General features: G+C 40.1%; 1 protein-coding gene across 1 annotated transcript; it reads left to right on the plus strand.

Moving 5' to 3' along the window:
* Window positions 1-761: 761 nt before the first annotated feature.
* KCNK13 (potassium two pore domain channel subfamily K member 13) lies at window positions 762-21,306 on the plus strand. Its single transcript, XM_015821470.1, has 2 exons — window positions 762-1,107; window positions 20,429-21,306. The coding sequence occupies exons 1-2, from the start codon at window positions 762-764 to the stop codon at window positions 21,304-21,306; spliced, it is 1,224 nt and encodes a 407-aa protein (XP_015676956.1).
* Window positions 21,307-24,106: the final 2,800 nt, after the last annotated feature.

Consider the following 24,106-nt stretch of genomic DNA (forward strand, 5'->3'; position numbering starts at 1 on the left):
AGTTTCCCCGGAACGACAGCCCCATCAAACCACAATATTCCAGTAAATTCGAATGCGGACTTCCGAAATTCTTTCTCCCGCCAAGCGCCGCAGCCATGCTCGCCGCAAGCCTCTCACGTGCTTCCTTGAAACAGCTTGTAGAGGCGGAGGCCCGCTACAGGAAGCAAAGGACCCGCGCTTTGACTCTCTTCGACAGGTTTGGGAAGGAATCAGGAGCGTTTGAACGCCCTGCCCAGTCTCAGTTTTCCCGTGGGTTGCCCGAAGAATCCGGAGGAAAAACGGCCACTTGCGGACCGGATTGATTTCCCGGCGAGGAGTCGTCCGTCGCACTGCACGTGGGAAAGGGGTGTTTTTAACCGCTTGGCGTTCGGGGAGGCTGAAATCCTGACCTGGCGCCCGGCAATTGTGAGCTCTGACTGGCGGAATTGATTGCAACCCAGCCTGCCACGTGCGTCCTCGGAAAACCTCGAGGAGCACGAGTTTCGTCCACAGGTGGACGGCTCGGAGGGAAGCTGCTGGGCGCGATCCTAAGGGATGTACTGCGGGGACGGACTGACTATCTTCTGCGGGACTGGGCCGGAGGGGTGCAGCATTGCGGTCCGCGCCTTGCCCTCTTGCCCGCTTCCGAGCCCGGAGGCTACTTCACAGGGCGCACCGCACGCCCCTTCGGGAGCTGCGGAACCCTGCCTCGAGGGGGCGCGAGGAGAAGGAGCCGTTGAGGGGAGCTCGATAAAGCTCGGGCGCCTGGCGGGCAGAGAGGGATGGCTTGTCGCGGTCTCTGCTGCTGTTCTTCGCCCAGCTTTGGCACCCTCACCGAAGACACCGCCCGGTTCCTGCTCCTGGCCGTTCTGATCCTTCTCTACATGGGTTGCGGAGCTGCCATCTTCTCCCTTATAGAGCGGCCCTCGGAGCTGGAAGCCCTTCAGAAGTGGCAGATGAAGATTGAAAACTTCTCCCAGAAGTACAACCTGGCTTTGGCGGATCTGAGGGATTTTCTGTTTGAGTACGAGGCCGCCTACCGGATCGGTATCCGGGTAAACATAACGCGGCCCCAATGGGACTTGATGGGAGCCTTTTATTTTGTAGGCACCGTGGTTTCTACTGTAGGTAAGTGAGGAAACTGTCAAAATGCTAATGCACTTCATCTGCCTTACACTGTTTGGCTCTTGTACTTTTCCAGCTCAGAAAAATAACTACCGTTCACAAGAGAAGGGCAAAGCATGAACATGTTTCCATGATCAACATCAGTGCTGGAAGGTAAAGCTTGTATGGCTTGTACATTTGTATATGTAGCTTGTGAAATGGCTTAGAAGTAAGTACCTGTGGCTAAAATGTGCTTCTCAAAATCACAAGGTATTTACAGGATAGGGGGGCGGGGGGGGGAGTAATCTCTCAGAAAAGCATGACAGATTTCTTTCCATGGGACACATTTGTGTGAACTTCACTGTGGAAAGCCAAATTTGTTCCACACAGTACTGAGAGTAATAGGCAAGTTACTTTTCCTTCACTCTTCTCCCTCTAGTTTGCTGTATTTTCAATTTTATAACATGTCTTTAAGAATTTCTGAACGTGTTATACTCTTGTTCCTGTTAACACACATTGGAAGTCAGATTTATTGAAAGTTCATACTGGCTTTTGTGCACTTTAATCTTGCATGTTCTTGAATATCTCAGTTTCTCATCCTTCTAAACGGCAACACAATTAGCAATGTTCTTTCTCACATAGACATGAGTTAAATTCCCAAAGGAATCACTCTTATCAAAGAATTATCAGATAGGGTACGCAATTTGGGTGTCCTCCTGGATCCACGGCTGACACTGGATGACCAGTTGGCGACCGTGACCAGGGGGGCGTTTTATCAGGTACGCCTGATCCACCAGTTGCGACCTTTTCTGGACCGGGACGCCTTACGCACAGTCACTCATGCCCTGGTCACCTCCCGCCTGGACTACTGCAACGCTCTCTACATGGGGCTTCCCTTGAGGAGCACCCGGAGGCTCCAGCTAGTCCAAAATGCGGCCGCGCGGGCAGTGTTGGGAGGGACTCGTCGCTCCCATGTAACACCGCTGCTGCGCGAGCTGCATTGGCTGCCGGTGGCCTTCCGGGTGCGCTTCAAGGTGCTGACCATCATCTTTAAGGCGCTCCATGGCATCGGACCGGGATATCTTCGAGACCGCCTTCTGCCGCAGATTACCTCCCATCGGCCTGTACGCTCCCACAGGGTGGGTCTCCTCAGGGTGCCGTCGGCCAGACAGTGCCGGCTGGCGACCCCAAGGGGGAGGGCCTTCTCTGGGAGCTCCCACCCTCTGGAATGAACTACCCCCAGAGATCAGGGTGATCCCTGATCTCCCTTCCTTCCGCCGCGCCCTTAAGACATGGTTATTCCAGCTTGCAGGACTGTCCTAGGGGAAAATTTTTAATGGGGGTTTTAAAGTAATTTTAAACTAAGTAGACCAATCATTAATATTTGTTTTTAATTATGTTTTTAATCTGTAGTTTTTTGGGATTAGCATTTTTATCTGGTTGTTAGCCGCGCTGAGTCCGCAAGGAGAAGGGCGGGATATAAATTAAATAAATAAATAAATAAATTATCTCAGCAAATGCTCATTTCCTTCCATAGAATCATTTTAAAACATTTTTCCATGATAAATCATATCACAAAAGAACGAGCACTGAGGTTATCTGAACCGATGAGTCTTTATAATAACTACATTTAGCAGGTGTAATTGGCTATTAAGATGCCCCAATTGTACAGTTGTTTTCTTTTGACACTGATTGAGTGAATTAATATGTAGTAGGCTTTTCGGTTGTTTTTGCTCCCTTCAAGGCATCAAATTAAATCCTGATGACTGCAGTTTTATTAGTGAGGTTTTACAAGTGGTTCCTCATTGCTTTCTTTGTAGGACTGAAAGAGGGACCAGCTCCAGGTAACTCACGCCAATGCTTTCTTTGTAGGTCTGAGAGAGGGTAACCCACCTGAGTTTGTGCCTAAGGCAGAACTAAAATTGATAGGTCTCCTCATTTCTAGCATGGTGCTTTAACAACTGGCTCTCTTGTATGTAATGTAGATTTCATGTTATATCTTAAATTATTTACAGTGCTGAAGGGATGCTGCTAAACTATTGGGTTGCTTTCAACTACAAAAACAACAATTTATGCTTTTGGGGGACATTGATATAGCATGTGGATATAAAAATATAAAATCCTCCTATTGATCAAAAGACAGACTCCATTTTGTAATTAGGTAGAATAATTGCCCAGAGCTTATATTTAATAGGTGACAGTGTATGCAGTGCACCTGTTTATGACAGCAGTCAGCTGTAATTTTTTTTCAATATATTCCAATTAGTGTTTGCCCCCATCAACAGTTAGAGCATCTTCAGTATTAATTGGTAAGATTAGGTTTCTCTCCTTCTACTTTTACTTTTTGGGAAAACCTTTGGGATTTTTATATCCCTGTGCAATTTTATTTTAGCTACAATTGATCAAGAATTATACAAAGGATGACTATGATTAATTTGAACCTTGAAGTTAGAGATGGAGTTGTCACTTCATTACTGTAATTGGAAGCTTTCCATATGGGTCTGTAGTTGCCTTCTAGAATCACTTGTGGGCTTCCTAGAAGCATTGGACTGGTCCTTGTGGAAACAGAACTGGCTGTTCATTCCACTACATTTCTATTTTTCCTTTTCCATCCACGTCATTCAAACCTTCATAGTGTAGCTATATCATTCCAGAGCATAAGAAACTTATTGAGGAGAAAAGAGCTAGCCAAAGTGATGTTTTCCCAGGTTGGCATTTCTCATGGATCTCAGGGACTCCTCATCCTTCTTGGATGCACTTTTGTGTGCAGACATTAAAATCTCATGCAGATGTTTGCCTGTTACAAATTAAATTGTGCCCACAGTTTATTTGAAATTTCAGGTAAAAATCCTGGAGGAGGCACACGAAATAATATACCAGTATTTAATTCTTACAATCGATGTATTTCCTAGCACTTACATTAATAAACAAGGGAATATCAAACTTATTTTTTATCCAGCTGCGCCACTTTCAGTTACTTTCCCTATCATTTATTCAGTCACCCTCTGTCTTTTTCATGATTCTGCCTAATACATAGATAGCACAAAACCAAAATTGAAATAGTGCCAGGACAACTTCCTAAGGCTCCACATGTCATCCATTTGAAGTTTGATTCAGAACCTAGAGTAATCAATTGGATCAATATTCTATATTCATTCAAAATAGTAAAAACAGGAATAATTGCAGCATTTTGAACTTCCCTATTTACTGCTTTGTGCTGCGCCATAAATTTCATTGGGGGAGAAAAAAATGTGTTGGTTCATAATAGGCTCTGTTGAAAATCTTAGCAGTTAAAAGGAATGCTGTTTGATGTAAATGTAACTGGCCAGGCTGGATCCTGGCTTACTCAGACAATTATTCCCAAGCCAACATGCTGAATAGGACTATGTTATTTTTAACTCATCTTTTAATATGATTAATTTTAAAAACTAAAGTTTGAAGGCAAAAACTAAACCAGATTTCTTATATTTTAGTCTTCATCTTTGAGAATTCCAAGCAATAAACCACTGCTAAAAAATCTTGGTTTTGAAGTCCATAATGTAGAGCAGGGCTTTTCAACCTTTTCACCCATTGTTCCACTTTTAGGATATGGCAACATCCGAGTACCACCAGTCGCCTAGCAAGGTGTCAAAAACTTGACACACCCCCCCCAAAAAAGGAAAAAAGTGATAAAGTACAGGTAGTCCTCGACTTACAACAGTTCGCTTAGTGACACTGAAAAAAGTGCCCCCCAAGCCACAGCCGAGCAAGACACCTGCCTGCCCATCCGGTGGCGTTCTTCCTCCTGTTCGAGGTTTTCATTGTTGTGAGCATTTCTNGTCATAAATATGAATCAGTTGCCAAGCATCTGAATGTAAATCACAAGACCCTGGAGATGCTGCAACATTCCAGCTGATCGGCGCTTCTTCTGGGCTCAGCAGAAGCGCCAGGATCAGTGCTGCTTTCCAGCTGATTGGTGCTTCTTCAGGGCTCAGCAGAAGCACCAGGATCAGTGCCGAGCTCCAGCTGGAGCCTGGCGCTGATCCTGGCGCTTCCACTGAGCCCTGACAGCCCTGAAGAAGCGCCGATCAGCTGGAAACGGCACTGATCGTGGCACTTCCGCTGAGCCCTGACAGCCCTGCAGCTCCAGCCATCTCTCGCTCAGGCTTGTGCGGTGCTGCCACCGGTTCAGCTCATTTCCCTCCCCCGCTACCACTTTTCTAGGATGGTCGCGTACCACCTGCCAGGTGCCAATGTACCACAGGTGGTACCTGTACCACTGGTTGAAAAGCCCTGATGTAGAGAATCCCAAGATCAGGGAAGGCTGATTATAGAATTATGTTGCTGGGTTGAAAGAGAACTTGTATGAGATCTTTTTTCTTTCTTTCTTTTCTTTTGTGGAGATACATATGTAGATTACATTCTTGGGTAAAAAGTCACCAAGGGTAATTTATTTAAGATAGGAAGTCACATAATTTTTCTGAATAAGTAAATAAAATTAAAAATATCTTGCCCGTCACCAAGACCTATCATAATATGTCTTATCCTACAGAAAAAAAAGTTGTGATATAAATCCCTTGAATGAATATGGAAGAAAAGAAAAGCATAATTTCTTATTTCAAGAAAATCTCCCTTCAGGTTGTAGTGAATACAGATACAGTAGTCCTCATTTAGCAACTGCCATATTTAGTAACCATTTGCAATTACAATTTGAAGGTTAGGGATCATGTCTGTACCTCCTCTGTCACAAGAAATACTAAAATCCTATTCTTGTATGTTCTTATAATCTAAATGTAGTATCTATAATAACCAATATATAATACCTCTCATATATGTGAATAAAAAGTAAAGACATTAGATTTCATAATTCCTACAAAGAGGCTATAGATATTGTTACAGGTACTTTTACTTTGATTTTAAAATGGCATTTTTGTTGCGTAATATGAATAGTCACAACTATTCTGACTTGAGTGAAAATTAGCTAGCTTGTTTTGAATGTTGGATACATTACTGGGCTAACGTGTGAGTATAACATAAATATTAGTTTGTTTGTTCACAACAGATTTCTAGCCTTTTTCTTCTTGATATGAAAACAGCTTGTTTGTTCTCAACTATCATCCCTTACCAATTGTCTCAGTTCTCTCACTGAGCTTGAACATTTTGCTTCAAGATTCCTGTAAATCTTTTACAGCCTTTTAGAATGGCATTGATAAATCTGTAGTGATGCAAAACTAATCTGTGGAGGGCACATATGACTAATCTTATTAATCACTAGCTGTACCCAGCCACGCGTTGCTGTGGCTCAGTCTGGTTAAATAGAAAAGAAAGAAAAGAGAAAGCGCACGTTTGTAATATATCATGTTTTTACCTGTCGCAGGTGTGACATTTATATAATAGTAGGTATATAAAAACACGCGCGTATTCGAATGCAATGTTGTGTCAAAATTTCAAAGCAATCGGTGAAGAACTTTCGGAGATTTAAGATTTTGAACAAATGAACATTTACATTTTTATTTATATAGATAAACCCTTTTTGACAAGATATAGTTTGAACTGAGGTCATCAAATATTAGTGCCCAGAGTACATCAGCTACTCTGTTGTCATGGTAGATGAATTCTGAATATCTGTTAAAAATTTTCTAATCACAGTAACTGTTTATACTGTGAGGAAGATACGGTATATAGATTCAAGGTTACATTTTATTGTGTATAAAGCTTACATTCTAAAACCATGTATACATTGGGCATAACATTCTTAAAGTCACATTAAGTCCACAATTTTAACTACTGACTACCACATACTGGTATCTGAGAAATTATTGCTTGCTTTCTTAAGAGTGCAGGGTTGATGTTAAAGGAACTTAGCACTGCTGCTTTACAGAAGTATAGCATGGAATGAGTACCTCAAGAAAAGCATTTCAAGGCTGTGTGTCTATTGTTTCTGAATTAGTTTTAGTGATCCCTACCATCATATTTTTGGAGAGGGTGTGTGTAAAAAGAAATTATTTGCCTTATGAATTTTAGTGATGCAGCTTGCAGATTGGGACACGCCTAAAAAGGGTTTGGGAAACATGCTTTATGGACTTTAGGCTATCCATTGCTTCTTTATGCATTGTAAAGTATAATATTGCTAGTTGTTTGTCTTGTTTTGTGTGAGTCTTTACGGTGTCATCCAAGTTGTTTTCATGTTTTGTGTTTGTATGTATGGAGAAAACTAAGATTTTTCAAAATGGTGTCTGTGTTTACTGTATCTAGATAAAGGGCAGCTGTCATGAGAAGAAAGAATGGGAAAAGGGATAGATCAGCAACATTATTGAAGGAACTTTATATGTCTATATCAAATAAAAGCAAACTGGAGGGTCTATTTTGAGTCCCGTCTCCACAAAATATTTACAGAGACTGTAATGGCTCACTTGCAATACTACTTAAGCACAGCTCAGTTCTAGCTGTAATTGAATGGATGGTGATAGTACTTTACTTTCCAAAGCAGATACAGTTGTTATGAAATGGTTACCCATCCTAGTCACCTAGTATTGGGAATCATATTTGCTTTAGTGAAGTGCAAGTAATCTCCTATTTCATCGCAGCATGTAGCCAGGGTAGCCTTTTTTTCTTTTTCTTTTTTGGTTTCAAGTAATGTCTTATCCCCATATGCAGATCTCCACGCTGAATTTGAAAAGTTCACTTATTAATTGTTCGGTGATTAAAGAATTTAGGCAAACAGCAATCCTATCAAAAGTTTTAATGAAAACTCAGAGGAATTCTAGCAACAATGAAATACCTTCATACAGGGGAGGGAGTGACTCAGTTTGGTTCTGAGTGTTCTGATCCTGGAAGGGTTCGATTGACAGGGAAAGCACATTTTCTGTGACATCCTCCTCCAGTTATTGAAAAGAAGCCCAATTATTGCATTGGTACTATTTACTGGTACAAGTCACTACTTGCACACATTAAATTACTGGATAATTACTATTAAGTTTTTCACACTATTCACCCAAAATAGGTGAACACAGAATATCTGCAACTAGAGGTCCTGTTTATTCAAGATCCGAATAGAAGAAGCTATTTATTTGTTCAACCTGGCCTTCAAATGAGATGTGCTATTTGTTTTAATGTTAGGATCTTCTGAATCATATGTACTACAAAAGAACTTGATATAAGTTTATATAAAGCATATTTACACAATGTGTGGTTCCTGAGCCATCTGTGTCCCCAAAAAGGTTTAAGTGATTTCCCCAGAGACATCCCAAAGATGATACAAAAATGGAGGTGTTAATGTTGTTGAAGTAAAAAAAAAATATGACTGGACAATAATAATCTTAATTTACTTTTAATGAGGTTTAACTGTAAATGAAGTGAAATTAGATTTCTTCTATCCTGGTATCGCTCAGTATATTTTGTTATTGAAGCTGTCACTCTTCTCAAAGACCAAGCCAAAATGAATTGCTAGTGAAATTCAATGTAACTGTATTTCTTTTACTAATGACTGTAAGTTTGAAATTTGTAGTCATTCCAGTCATTTTGATGCTTTGTTTCAGAATTTCTGGTACAAAAAAAAGAACTTAAAACTATGCAGGCATCATTTTATATAGTATCCGTATGAAGTTGCTGAGAGAGGTCATTGGAAAGTTTGATATATAATATTATTAAGGTATTTAATAAGGTCATCCCCAGCCTACTTTTGGTAAGATAGAACAATGTGGGATAGACAGTACCACCAGTAGATAGATCTGAAGTTGGCTGACCTACTGCACTCACCTCAATAGGAAAGCATACAATGGATTACCTCAAAATTCTGTCTTAGGCTAAGTGCTCTTCAATATCTTCCTAAATGACCTGGGTGGGGGGATTGACAGGGTGTTAATCAAATTTGTAGGTAACACAAAGCTGAGGGGGAATTGCTAACACTTTGGAAGATAGTTTCAAGACTCAAAAGTGTTTTGACAGACTTAGCATTGGGCCTTATTGAACAAGCTGCAGTTCAGGGGTGAGCAAAGTATGCACAAATACAGGATAGGTAATTGGCCCAACAGGAGTGCCTGTGAGAAGGATCTAGGTGTCCCGGTGTACCAGTATCAGTCAGCAGTATGCTGCAGCTGCCAAAAAAGTCAGTGTAGACCTAGGCTACATCAACAGGGATGGCATCAAGATTATGAAAAGTGATAGTACCCCTCTATACTGCACTAGTGAGGCCACATTTGGAATATTGCATCCAGTTCTGCTTTGTTATTGTTAGTTGCGAAGTCGTGTCCGACCCATCGCGACCCCATGGACAACATTCCTCCAGGCCTTCCTGTCCTCTACCATCTTCTGGAGTCCATTTAAGCTCACGCCTACTGCTTCAGTGACTCCATCCAGCCACCTCATTTTCTGTCGTCCCCTTCTTCTATTGCCCTCAATCTTTCCCAGCATTAGGCTCTTCTCCAGTGAGTCCTTCCTTCTCATTAGATGGCAAAGTACTTGAGTTTCAACTTCAGGATCTGGCCTTCTAAAGAGCAGTCAGGGTTGATCTCCTCTAAGACTGACCAGTTTGATCACCTTGCAGTCCAGGGGACTCACAGGAATCTTCTCCAGCACCATAGTTCAAAGGCCTCAATTCTTTTGCGCTCAGCCTTTCTTATAGTCCAATTTTCATAGCCATACATTGCAACTGGGAAAACCATGGCCTTGACTATACGTACTTTTGTTGGCAGGGTGATGTCTCTGCTTTTTAGTGTGCTGTCTAGATTTGCCATAGCTTTCCTCCCCAGGAGCAAGCGTCTTTTAATTTCTTGGCTGCAGTCCCCATCTGTGGTGATCTTGGAGCCCAGGAAGATAAAATATGTCACTACCTCCATTTCTTCCCCATCTATTTGCCAGGAATTGAGTGGGCCGGATGCCATGATCTTGGTTTTCTTAATGTTGAGTTTCAAGCCAACTTTTGCACTCTCTTTCTTCACCCACATCAAGAGGCTCTTTAGTTCCTCTTCACTTTCTGCCATTAGAGTGGTATCATCTGCATATCTTAGGTTGTTGATATTTCTCTCGGCAATCTTAATTCCAACTTTTGATTCATCTAGCCCTGCCTTTCTCATGATGTGCTCTGTATATAGGTTAAATAGGCAGGGCGATAGAATACAGCCTTGCTGGACTCCTTTCCCAATTTTGAACCAATCAGTGGTTCCGTGTCCAGTTCTCACTGTTGCTTCTTGACCCGCATATAGGTTTCTCAAGAAACAAATAAGATGGTCTGGTACTCCCATCTCTTTAAGAACTTGCCACAATTTGTTGTGATCCACACAATCAAAGGCTTTAGCATAGTCAATGAAGCAGAAATAGATGTTTTTCTGGAACTCCCTAGCTTTCTCCATGATCCAGCGTATATTGGCAATTTGATCTCTAGTTCCTCTGCCTCTTCGAAATCCTGCCTGTTCTGGAAGTTCTCAATCCACATATTGCTGGAGTCTAGCTTGTAGGATTTTAAGCATAACTTTACTTGCATGTGAAATGAGAGCAATGGTGCAATAGTTTGAACATTCTTTGGCTTTGCCTTTCTTTGGAATTGGAATGTAAACTGACCTTTTCCAATCCTGTGCCCACTGTTGAGTTTTCCAAATTTGCTGGCAAATTGAGTGTAGCACTTTTATTGCATCGTCTTTTAAGATTTTGAATAGCTCAGCTGGAATACTGTCACCTCCACTAGCTTTGTTGTTGCTCAGCTTTCCTAAGGTCCATTTCACTTCACATTCTAGGATGTCTGGCTCGAGGTCAGTGACTGCCCCATCGTGGTTATCAGGGACGCTAAGCTCGTTCTTGTATAGTTCTTCTGTGTAATTTTGCCACCTTAATCTCTTCTGCCTCTGTTAGGTCCCTGCCATTTTGGTCCTTTATCATGCCCATCTTTGCATGAAACGTTCCCTTCATATCTCCAATTTTCTTAAAGTGATCTCTGTTTCTCCCTATTCTATTGTTTTCTTCTATTTCTTTGCACTGTTCATTTAAGAGGGCATTCTTATCTCTTCTAGCTATTCTCTGGAATTTTGCATTCAATTGGGTGTATCTTTCTCTTTCTCCCTTGCCTTTTGCTTCCCTTTTTTCCTCAGCTATTTGCAAAGCTTCCTCAGACAGCCATTTTGCTTTCTTGTATTTCTTTTTCTTTGGGATGGTTTTAGTTGCTACCTCTTGTACAATGTTGCGAACCTCCGTCCATAGTTCTTCAGGCACTCTGTCTATCAGATCTAATTCCTTAAATCTATAGTCACCTCTACTGTATATTCATCAGGGATATGATTTAGTTCATACCTGGGTGGCCTAGTGTTTTTCCCTACTTTCTTCAATTTAAGCCTAAATTTTGCAACAAGAAGCTCATGATCTGAGCCACACTCAGCTCCTGGTATTATTTTTACTGACTGTATAGAGCTTCTCCATCTTTGGCTGAAGAGCACATGGTCAATCTGATTTCTGTGTTGACCGTCTGGTGATGTCCATATGTAGAGCCGTCTCTTGGGTTGTTGGAAAAGAGTGTTTGCTATGACCACTGTATTCTCTTGACAAAATTTTATCAGCCTGTGCCCTGCTTCATTTTGTACTCCAAGGCCAAACTTGCCTGTTATTCCAGTTATCTTTTGGCTTCCTACTTTAGCATTCCAATCCCCCATGATGATAAGGACATCATTTTTGGTGTTGATTCTATAAGGTGCTGTAGGGCTTCATAGAACCGATCAATTTCATCCTCTTCAGCACCAGTGGTTGGAGCATAGACTTGGACTACTGTGATATTGAATGGTTTGCCTTGGATTCGCACTGAGATCATTCTGTCATTTTGGGGATTGTATCCCAGTATTGCTTTTCCTACTCTTTTATTGACTATGAAGGCTACTCCATTTCTTCTGAGGGATTCTTGCCCGCACTAGTATACCTGATGGTCCTCTGAATTAAATTCACCCATTCTTGTCCATTTTAGTTCGCTGATTCCTAAGATGTCAATGTTCAGTCCTGTCATCTCTTGTTTGACCATGTCCAGTTTGCCTTGATTCATGGATCTTACATTCCAGGTTCCTATGGAGAAAAGATCTTTACAGCATCGGACTTTCCTTTCACCACCAGATGCATCCACAGCTGAGTGTCCTTTCGGCTTTGGCCCAGTCACTTCACTCTTTCTGGCGCTACTAGTACTAGCCCTCTGCTCTTGCCCAGTAGCATATTGGACACCTTCCGACCTGAGGGGCTCATCTTCCAGCGTCATATCTTTTTGCCTTTTGGTACTGTCCATGGGGTTTTCATGGCAAAGATACTGGTGTGGGTTGCCATTTCCTTCTCCAGTGGATCACATTTTGTCAGAACTCTCTGCCATGACCTGTCCGTCTTGGGTGGCCCTGCATGGCATAGCTCATAGCTTCATTGAGTTACGCAAGCCCCTTCGCCACGACAAGGCAGTAATCCATGAAGGAGCAGTTCTGCTTACCACAATACAAAAAAGGTGTTGAGGCCTTAGAAAGAGTGCAGAGAAGAGCAACAAAGAAGATAAAGGGTCTGAAGTTTAAATTATATGAATGGCTAAGGGAACTAGTATGTTTAGTCTAACAAAGAGAAGGTTTAGGGGATACCTGATAGCAATCTTCCAATACCTGATGGGCTGTCATAGGTAAAAGAGCATCAATTTATTCTCTATAATACTTGAGGGCAGAACAAGAAGCAATGGATGGAAGCTTGTAAGAGGGTGGGTGCTCCATTACCAGAGATTTTCAAGAAAAGATTGGCAACCATTTGTCCAGATGGTATAAAATTCTGCCTTGGGCAGTGGTTTGGACTAGAAGACCTCCAAAGTCCCTGCCAACCCTATGATCCTATTATCAATTTTGATGGTTATACCTAGATTTATATATTTCTCTCAGACCATTTGAGAGATGGGATGGAAGTGTTGCCCCCGTTCTTGAAGCTATAAGGATGTAGGTGAAACACATGAAGATTTAACATGTGAAGATGGAATGACTTGCTTTAAAGGCTAAGTTCAGGATAATATTGTATTAGCTTTAGTTCTTTATAGGATTGTTTCTCAAGATAAAACTACTGCACAGCTTGGGATTTCTCTTGTCTTTAAAATTATGAAACATCTATGGAAGCTGTGGCCAGGAGGGTTTTTATTGAGCTTTAGTTTGTGTACCATTTTCTGGTTGTTTCTAGAACAGAAAATGGTGGCATCAGTCATTGATGCCTTTGTCACCTGCTGGTTGAACTAATGTAATGAATTTTATATTGCAATATACTTGAAGATCATCCGGAAACATCTAGAACAGAATAAAGCTGTGCCAAACCATTTAATATAGCCCTATTACACATCCCAAGAGTTATATTAGCTGCCACTTGATTTCTAAGATAATTTAAAGTGTTGATTATCCATCTCTATGTGAGTTGATGCCTTGTTATCTTCAAGACCACTTACTCAAAATGGATTCTTCCAGTATAAGATGTGCCTGCTGAGAATCCACATTCTACATGTGATAAGACAGAAAGGAACTCTGATGCAAGATTTTCTGCAGAAATTCTGTTCTGGTGGAACACATTGCTTTATAAAAGGGAACTCTCATTTTTGACGTTTAAGACAGGTTGTTAAACTGTTATTATATGAGTTTTGTTTTAAGTGCGGTATATTAAAAATGTACTTTTCAAAGATATTGCTATATGAAGCTTAGAGTTGTACAATTGAAGTCACTTAAAAGCAGGCTACATAATAAATATATTCTAAATCAGGGGTGTCAAACTGCCAGCCTGCGGGCCAAATGCGTCATCCGGAAGCCACGCCCACCCCATTGCCGGCAATGGCAAAACCATCCCGATACGTTGCGTGGTGTCACGTGACGTCGCGAGTTTGACATGTCTGTTCTAAATTAATAAATACTGTATCATGCTTAACATTATCCTCTATAAAAATCATACTTAATGTTATACTCTAAATAAGGACAATTTCAAATATGCAACTAGTCTTCAGTCTGTACCTGAAAGTGAGAGTTGCAAGTAATTATGTTTTCCTGAATTGTGGGCTGTAGTGGTGTATACCACCATTCCCAACTGTTGCCCATGCTGGTGGGAATCCTGGAAGTTGCTGTCCTGCTACATATGGAGAATGTAAAAATTGCTTGGTTCACAGATTGCTTTTGCTGTATTCAATCTTCACATTTTAAGGCCAGGGTCCCCAACTTCCAGGTCACAGAAGAGTAGTGATCAGTGGATTGCTAAGAACTGGATCCCATAAGCGGCAGTGAGCAAGTAAAGCTTCATCTGTGCGAGCACGGGATCTAGGTTGCATGTGAAGCTATCCCCTCCCCCTGTCTGTGGAAAAATTGTCTTCTACAAAACCGGTCCCTGATGCCAGAAAGTTTGAGGAGCACTGTTTTAAGTGCATATCTGAGATATCTTAGGTACTTAGGTACTCTTCAAAAAATATATTCAATGGCTTTACATTTATGCTGAACTTAAGAGTTTAAAAGAAAGAATTGTGTATACAGTATCAGATACATGTACTATTTATCCCAACTATACTAAAATTGTTTTAAGGCTTACTATTTCTTTAAAATTTAATTTCAAAATTATTATTGGGTTTTTGAATTATTTTGCCAGTTCTTGTGAATTCCTCTAAACTTTAGATTAAAAACTTGCTGTATTTTCCTGTCTTGAATAAAAATCTCTCCCTGGGTAATTAATAGCAAAAGTACATCACCAAAATATACTGAACCATAGACATCTTTTTGAACACATTTAAACCAGACAGATTAAAACAAAAGGTGAAGTAGGCAGACTATAACTTTTAGTTAATCTTAAGACCTGAAATAATTATGGATTTTAGCAATCCTGTTAGAACTAAATAAAAGTTTAATTGGCTGCTATGGTCAGCTTACTGAGTAGGTGCTAATCAAAAGACATGCAGATACAGCTAAGTCAAAGTTTCAATTCTTTTAGTTCCTTTCTTTTAATATAGGTAGGACTTATTCAATCGATCCATCCCTGGTGACAGATGGATCCACTGAGGTTCTAGAAGGAGCTGGGGAAGTTGCCTGAGGTTCTGCTGAAATCCTAGCCATTGCTTGGAATAGGGAGGTAGCAGAGATCTTGGACAGGATTTCACCTGTGCGACCTCTCTCGGCCCATTGCTCCCAGTATTTCCCATAGATCATGGAGGAATTGAGGGAGCTAAAAATAGTTAAGAGACTTCTAGAACACTGCTGGAGGAAGACCAATCATGTGTGGCAGATACTATTAAAGTCTACCTTGTGGTGGAAAGAGTAGCAAACTGCCAATAGATAGAGATAGTACATCCATCTCTTATTGACTTCTTGGCAGCTTTTGATAACATCAATCATAGTACCCTTTTGGGTCATCTCCAGGAGTTTGGGGTGAGAGGCACAGTTCTGTGCTAGTTCACCTCCTGCCTTCGAGGCTATCCCAATCAATCTTGATAGAGAGCAAGTGGTCCAGTCCATGCCCCCTGCCCTATGAGGTGTCACAGGACTTGGTGCTCTTTCAGCTTCTTTTTAATATCTACATAAGACACTGGGTGAGATCATCCCATCACCATGGAATGAGGTATCATCAGTATGCAGATGATACCAGGTTGTACATCTCTATCCCTGGTGAACTAAGTAATGTTGTGGTCATCTTCTTGCAGTGCTGGAGTCTGTGGGGGCCAGAATGGGGAACAACAGGCTTCAGCTGAACTTTGGTAAGATGGAGTGGCTATGGATAGGGGCCTCTTCTATATCTGGGAGTTTACCACCTTTGGTTCTGGATAGGGTGGACTATCCCAAATGACCCAGTGTGTAGCCTGGGGCTCCTATTTCTCTCACTCACCTGGAATTATGTATGTTGACTGGTGTCTACTATAGCTGGGAATAATGGGAGTTATACTCTAACACAGGCATGTCAAACTGCCAGCCCGCAGGCCGGATGCATCATACTAAAACCGCGCCCACCCCATTGCCGGCAATGGGGAAAAAGTCGCAATATATCGCACGACGTCACGTGACGTCGCGAGTTTGACATGCCTGCTCTAACATATCCAGAAGAGAAGGATGATTGCAATATTTAGTTAACATGTGACTAGAGTGAAAAATACATCATTCATTTGGGAGATATCTGAAGCTATAATTGAATGATCTTAATTTCTTTAGACAATTAATAAAAACTAAATATGCCAGTGCTCAGTGCTTTACTCCTAAAAGTTCAATTAGCATTGATTTTAAAAGAATTGCACTTATAAGAAAAAAAAACATTTTACACAACTTTTTTTTTTGTTCTTGCAACATCAGTACTATAAGTAAATATATTTACAATGCTTTCAGTTAAAAGGAAGGGAAATCAGTGTAAGATTCTCCTTGGAGACTAAACTGAAATGAAACATAATGGAGGTAATTCAGGTATAAGCAAACAAATGATATTTTACTGTTACATTTTAATTGAATTTGCATCCCATATTGAATGATAAAATATCAATTGTGAGAATTAAAACAATTAAATTAACAATTAAAAGAGCCCTGGTTGTGCAGTGGTTAGAATGCAGTATTGCAGGCAAATTCTGCCCACAGAGTTCAATCCTGAGGGGCTCAAGGTTGACTCAGCCTTCCATTCTTCTGAGGTTGGTAAAATGAGGACCCAGATTGTTGGGGGCAATAGGCTGAGAGAGTGCTACTCTATGGGGTGGTCTATAAGTCTAAGTGCTATTGCTACTGCTAAATTGGAAATTGACATGCACAAACAAAACAATTGCTACCATCATGTTTTATTTTAAAAAAGGTTTTTAGAATCTACTTAAGCTCCAGAGTATTTTTACAAAATAAAAATAGTTGAAGGCTGCAACAGTGCTTTGTTGCCATGTATATCCCCCAATCAGAAAAATAGATAAGAGCTGAGATGTATAATTACTATAATAAACTGGGACTCTCCTTGAAGATCACCCAGAAACCAACTAATACAAAAATATGGTCACCCACATATCCTCCACTCTGCAGGGAGTAGATTGGAGAGAAGGAGATTTCAAGCGAGTTAGCTGGTTGCTTTTCTATACCTCACATTGTGACTGTGCTGGCAATAGGAAAAGATGAAGCAAAAGAGAGATTGCCTACAGAAATTACTTGCTATTTCTCTTCCTATCCCCCCTCACAGAGTGGAGAGATTGGAAAGATTGGAGAGAAAGAGATTTTAAGAGAATGCTGTAAGCCAGTGGTGGCGAACCTACGGCACGCGTGCCAGAGGCGGGACGCAGAGCCCTCTCTGTGGGCATGCACCATCGCCCCAGCACACATGGTCTCTAAAAGTTCGCCATCACTGGCCTAAGGCCAGCCAGCCATTGGGGAGCCCACCATCCCACCCGCCAGAGACCCCCTGGATCTCTCCCAATCCTGCCCGGCTCCCACAGATGTCCCTCCCCATAAGCAACATCGAGGTGGCCACGCCCACCCTGGCCATGCCCACCCAATCTGCCAAGACTACTGCAGCCACACCCATCCAGTAGCCACGCCCACCCAGTCTGCCAAGCCCACTATAGCTGTGCCTGCCGAGTGGGCCACACCCACCTGGCTCCTGGCGATACATAAGTGGGTTTTGGGTTGCAGTTTGGGCACTCTGTCTCTAAAAGGTTTGCCATCACTGCTGTAAGCTCTTTGCTTAGTGTACAGTGGCTCCCAGCCTTGGGCTGCAGTGTAATCACGTTGCTTTCTATGTGTACAAAACAGTAAGTAGCACTCCAGTATTTCAAAGGGAAGGGGAATGGTTAGGAGGCAAACAAAAGCCAAAGGTGTGAAACTGAGTAATCTGTTGCTTTCAACTGTGCTTTCCAGTTGAAAGCACAGTTACAGTCATGTGATTTGCCACTTAGTTACTACTTTGCTTGGTGGCAGAGTTGTCATGCCCAATTATGATTGGTAAATAAGGACTACATTCCTCATTTGGTGTATTCCAGATGAGTTAGTTCCATCATTCTCAGTAGCATAACCAGCTATAATTCCACCTACCTGGAGAGGTCTGGTTTGGGGAGAAAGACTGAACTAAGCTCTCATTCTAAGACAGAGTTACTTGCTATGCATCTGTGAGAGGTTGTCTTTTAGTATATGGAACATACAATGAGCAGAACTCTTTGATGCTTTAAAACTGATAGCAATAAGGGATATAATCTCATTCTTTTTAATGGTCAGTCACTAAACCTATGTTAGCTCTGAATTTTCTTACAGGGGTCTACAAAACATTTCTAACTGTTTAGCAGGAACAGCACAAAAACATTTTTTATTCAATTATGTCACTTAAATTAAAAAAAGCTTTAACTAAAGTAAATTAGCATTAACTCTAATTCCACTCTCCATATATGTACGGTACAAGTTAGCGCTCTCTCTCCTGCTTCCTGAGCTCTGTCATGACTGTTTTTAGCTCTGTAGTGATGTAGTGATGGTAAGACAAAATCTACATAAATTGAAACCCTAACTGAGCAGAGAGTTCTAACATGGAAGAAAGCACTAACCTCACACCTAACTGCCAATTGTAGTAATCCATTAGTTCTGTTTTCCTTGTATTAATGTAAATTTCATCTTTTAAGATTAGAAAAATTGTATAACTGCTTTCTTTAGAAAATTTTAGAAAAAATTATACTACTCTGTAGAATTGAACAAGATGTTCCTTTATATTTTTTCTTGGAAAATATCAAAAAAATATTCTAAATTAATTAGTAATCATTCATTGGCTAGTAATTATGAAACTTGTACCAGACAGTTCGGGTTTTTTAGTATAATTCAGATGAACATTTCTGATGGATAGATTTTGTTAAAGCACATCAACTCCTTGGCCTGGATTTTTCTTGTTGCCACAGCTCCACTGTTGCTTGGTGACTAACAAAGTCAGCTTGATGGTTACAATGAATAAGGTGGCAAAAACAATGCTGTGAGGATTTTTCTCACTGGTTTTGCATTTATTGGAAAGTCAGTCAGATTTGATTGATATTTTATATCCACTTTCAGAATTTTGACATGCATATTCTGAAAATGGGGAAAGAGCTTGCAGCCACTCTGAAGTTGGGAAATATCTATGGTACATTTATTGTGCATAGTGTAATAGTCTTACTGGTTGCTGACTTGGAGGAGAAGCGAAATATCTTCAACAAAAACAACGAAAGTCCAATTGCCTTTTGAAAAAGCAGCTTTGGATTAACTGGTGGAGCTTCACTTTGACTGGCATTATTGGAGGAATGCTCAAATAGATATTGCTATAGGCAACAACATCTTTCAAGTTGAGAGAACCACAAGAATGAAAAACTCAGTAGAATCTGATCTCATAAGAGTTAATAAATCAGCCACCTAGATTGTGTTTTTTACTGCTTAACTGATATCACATGGGTCATCCAATATTCTTGAGAGTTATCACTTAACTTTAACAGTAGGACTTACTTTCTTTCTTTCTTTCTTTCTTTCTTTCTTTCTTTCTTTCTTTCTTTCTTTCTTTCTTTCTTTCTTTCTTTCTTTCTTTCTTTCTTTCTTTCTTGTCCCCCCATGGCAACCGCAATGCTGATGCGGCCCTCAGTGAAATTGAGTTTGATACCCCTGATCTATAGTTTCTACCTCCGCTACAAACTGTAGTGTAGGTAGGAGACTAGGACTGAGAACATTTCAGTCCATTCTCAACTATTGAAGTTATTTGAGTAACTTTGGGTCAGCCCTCTCTCTTAACCCAGTCTATTACACAAAGTTATTGTGAGGTAAAATTAGAGGAGACAATGCTGTATATCATATCTTGAAAATGGGATTAAAAATCAAATAAGCAATGAAATTAAAGGAGGTATATAGTCCTTTAAAACACATGCTCTAATTTATAATGTATATGTTAATCTTTAAGGCAGTCTAGTGCTCTCTCAGGATTTTACTATGACTCGCCCTTTGAAAAGACAAAAAAAATGTGGTCCAAAGAATAATTTATTGGCATTCCTCTAATCTATTTGCGTTCACTTAGACTTGGCAGCTATAAATCTCACTTCCTGGCTGTGGAACTGGTGTTAAATGTCATAGATGTTTCCTACAAATCTCTTTCTGATTTTCCTCTCCCCAGTCTTCATTTCTGAATGCCATTACCTTTGGACACCCAATCTGGCTGGATCGTACTTCAATCTTATTTGATCCATGACAGTACCATCACTCTTTCAAGCTAGCACACATTGGTATATTAATAGTGATCGGAAGCTTATGAGGAATAAGAATAATGCTTATGAAGCACTATGAATTTTTACATAAATGCATATTATAACTATTCTAATATTACCACCAATAGACAACTTTCATAATACACTGACTTCTTATGTGCAACATCTTATTGCTCAGAAATCTTGTTTACATAACATTTTTCTATTTTTATCTTCCAGGATTTGGCAGAACCACACCAATTACAAGACCAGGCAAACTTTTTCTGATATTTTATGGCCTTATTGGCTGTGCAGCGACCATCTTATTCTTCAACTTATTCCTGGAGCGTCTGATCACAGTCATAGGATATGTTATGGGGATTTACCATAAGAGGAAGCTAAAGCAAAAACTTCCTGGAGTTGACCAGCAGGCTGAGATTGATGAAGTAGGCCTCTTAGATGGATGGAAACCCTCTGTGTATTATGTCATGCTTATCTTGTGTTTGGTATCAGTCATTGTTTCCTGTAGTGCCTCTGCTATGTTCTCAGCAACAGAAGGATGGAGTTACTCTGATTCCCTTTATTATTGCTTTGTGTCCTTCAGTACTATTGGTTTTGGTGATATGGTGAGTGGTTGGAATCCATACTACAAAAATCAACATTTTTACCGGTTTGGCAATGGTGTGGTTATATTCATGGGGATATGTTTTATCTATTCCTTATTTAATGTGATCTCCATTATTATCAAACAATTCTTAAACTGGATATTAAAGAAAATGGGCAGCGCACATCGTAAGTGCCGAAGAAGACTCTTGAGGCCACAGAAAAATGTTGTGAGGCCAGGGACTGTGTGGACCCAGCGCAACATATCAATTGAGTCAGATGGTGTCCTTGACAGTGAGACAGAAGGACCCAGAATATCTGGTGAAACGTTCTCCATGAAAGAACTCTTAGCCTCTAACAAAGTATCACTTGGTGTCATACAAAAACAATTGCCTGAAATTCCTTTTCGCAGACCAACAAGCTCATCTATGCAAAATGGATTTGCAGGTGGTGTAGGTGCTTTGGGAATTATGAGCAATAGGTTGGCAGAGACAAGCACTGATAGTAAACATTAATGACTGGAATATGTCAGTAAGTATGGGAAGATAAAGATCAAATCACAAAGACAGTTAACTGAACAAGGTTAGTTGCTGTCAGTTTTGTTGCTGGCAGTTAATATGGTGTTGCATTTTGCACATAATGGTCTGTTCTTGCTCAATAGCCCCTGCTGAAGACAATTCAGTGGTATCATTTTATGTAGCCACACTTAAAAGCTTCAGCGATATGTGTCAAAAGCACGAGAAAGTAAACAAAACACCCCACAGACTAAATTTGCTTCATTAGTAATTTAGTTTTAAAAGCTGCTGTGTTATAGCTTATCGGCTTCAGCACAGAGTACAAGTGTTGGTGTGAAAAAGACGTCTCCTTGAGCCCATTTGGGACCTTCTCCATCCCATATCACTGAAATAGCTGCTTCCATTGACTGCTTACCCTGCTTGTCATCCTTCTTTTGATTAACTGCTTATCTATCCTCATTGCTCTAGCCCAAAGTTCTAGGATGGCAATCGAGAAGGTTGTGCAGCAGGCTAGAAGTCCCTATATCAAACGTGTTTTTACATTAGATGGCATGTACAAACCATGATTTTCTCTGTATAGGTCAAAAGACTACTCATGGGATCAACTAGCAGTGTGAAATTAATTTCCCTTTCAGCTAAAAAAATAATTGTTCAAAGGCTAAGCTATTATTCTTTTCATTTATGTCACAGGAAAACAGTTTATACACACACACACACACACACACACACACACACACCACAAAAGAATAGTTGTGTTAGGAGGTGCAGTCAAGAATCAGACAAATCATAGAATGAATTCTTATGAATGCTCAGAAACAAACATTTGCTTTTGAGTTTATATGTGAAAAGTTCTTCAGAGATTTGTTGCAGGAAATCTTCATCTGCCAGGATTATTTGTCATTTCTGCACACATCAGAATTCTGCACTGTGTAATGTGTTTGCAAGATTTAATCATTAGATTGATATGGAATGGCATGTTAGTGCATAAAAACTTTGTTTTGCCCATATGATTAGGACCAGGTGTTTCTAATGGCAAAATTCTTCCACTAGAAATAGTGAAATAAAGTTAGGTTAAACCCATTAGAACCATAAAACATCTTAGCTTTCAAAATGTATCTTCTAATCTCCAGTTTCAAAGCCTGATCTAATTTTTTTATTATTACTGATGGACTGAACTCTTTGGAAATGTTGCTACCCAACAGCAACTGTCTACAATTAGGCACTTATGATTAGGCACTTTGTTTTATGGATGTTTTGGTTTAAGGAAATGTTTTATGACATTTTGTATTATGTCATAAACTATGATAATGTTTATGTCATAAAATATTTATAAATGTTGCTAAATTTCAATTCCATGGGAATCATGGACCCCATATTTTTGATGCATTCTCCAATTTGAGATAACTTAAATGAATTTGAAAAGTAAATTATAAAGGGCAAGTAAATTCAGTGCTGAATTAATTTAGGGAACAACATGTCAAGAGCTTATCATGTAAGTATCCATGGACATGAAATGCTGGGCAAGTACCATTTTAACATATGAATATCTATATTGTCCAGCCTTTTTCGTATAGTAGTTCTTGATGATGATAATGACAGAGCTGTCATGAAAATTCCTCATTCTGCTAAATAAAATCACCCAAGTGCTCAATATGACATGTGAGAACTGTTTTAATGATGAATTAAACAAGGAAACTAGAAATCAAATGGATCAATAATGACTGGAGAACAGCATTTTACATTAAATATTGAAATAATTAAATTAAATAGAAGGGAAAGAGGTTGTAAAAATAAGAGTCGCATTTTAGCTTCATTTATTCCTGTTCAAAGTTGTTAAAATTGATAATGTTTATATGGCATAACTTAGGCATAGATAGATATGTTAAAATCCAATATAAAAAGAATTAATAAAAGCCTTTGCTGTCATTTGCACCGAACAATGGCTTCTATGCTCATAAAGCAAGGGAATTTATTTTTAAAATGCACTAGCATTTCTATAGGAAAAAAATCAGTAGAAAAGCAAATGAAACCCATTATTTTTCAGCACTAAAGCATAATGATCAAAATGCCACACTACTGCTATGCCACCATAGCCAGCTATTCTAACATGGATGTTAAAATTTAAGAAAGGGAGAGAATAATGAAACCTCTTAACACAAGAATGGAGATGTTAAGAACACTTCATCTATCAAATTATTTCACAGCATTCTATTCTGGAAGCAACAAAAGCATGGGCCCACAATGTAACAGATAGTCTCCACCTTTCTCCTTCTCCCAGTCCCCTGAGTTTTACAGATCCCATTCCACCTTTTTGCCATAGTATAGGGCAGGGGTGTGAAACTGCCGGCCCACGGGCCGGATGCATCATAGCAAACTCGCGCCCACCCCATTGCCGGCAATGGCAAAAAAGTTGATTGTCGCGACACATGTGACGTTACAAGTTTGACACCCCTGGTATAGGGGCTTTGTAGTAATTCCAGCTGCCATCATCTACCTGCTTAGGTATGGCTTTATGTGACAACTTCCTTTATGACCCCAGGATGTGGGACATATAAGGATCCCATACCCCCAATGCTTATTGATGTTAATTGTGTACACTTATTTAGGCCTAAAATAATGAGGATTATTATAATGAAGACAAAACATAAATTCTGTAATATCTAGTTTTTGTAGCTTTAAGCTACATGCTCAGAAAAAAAAGCACTCCCTTTTTCATGAGTTGCAAACTAAAGCAGAAAATATAGTTTAAGAGGAACTTTTTAAAATTTGATTACTTTTTAGATAATCAAATATCCAAGTC

The sequence above is a fragment of the Protobothrops mucrosquamatus genome, unplaced genomic scaffold, assembly GCF_001527695.2.
Source record: "Protobothrops mucrosquamatus isolate PMUCROS unplaced genomic scaffold, P.Mucros_1.0 scaffold1337, whole genome shotgun sequence".
Taxonomy (NCBI): domain Eukaryota; kingdom Metazoa; phylum Chordata; class Lepidosauria; order Squamata; family Viperidae; genus Protobothrops; species Protobothrops mucrosquamatus.

Bases quoted from the DNA above. Each gene is read 5' to 3' on its own strand.
- KCNK13 (XM_015821470.1), top strand. From the start codon at position 762: ATGGCTTGTCGCGGTCTCTGCTGCTGTTCTTCGCCCAGCTTTGGCACC. The intron at 1,108-20,428 runs GTAAGTGAGGAA...TTTATCTTCCAG, and splicing joins CACCGTGGTTTCTACTGTAG to GATTTGGCAGAACCACACCA.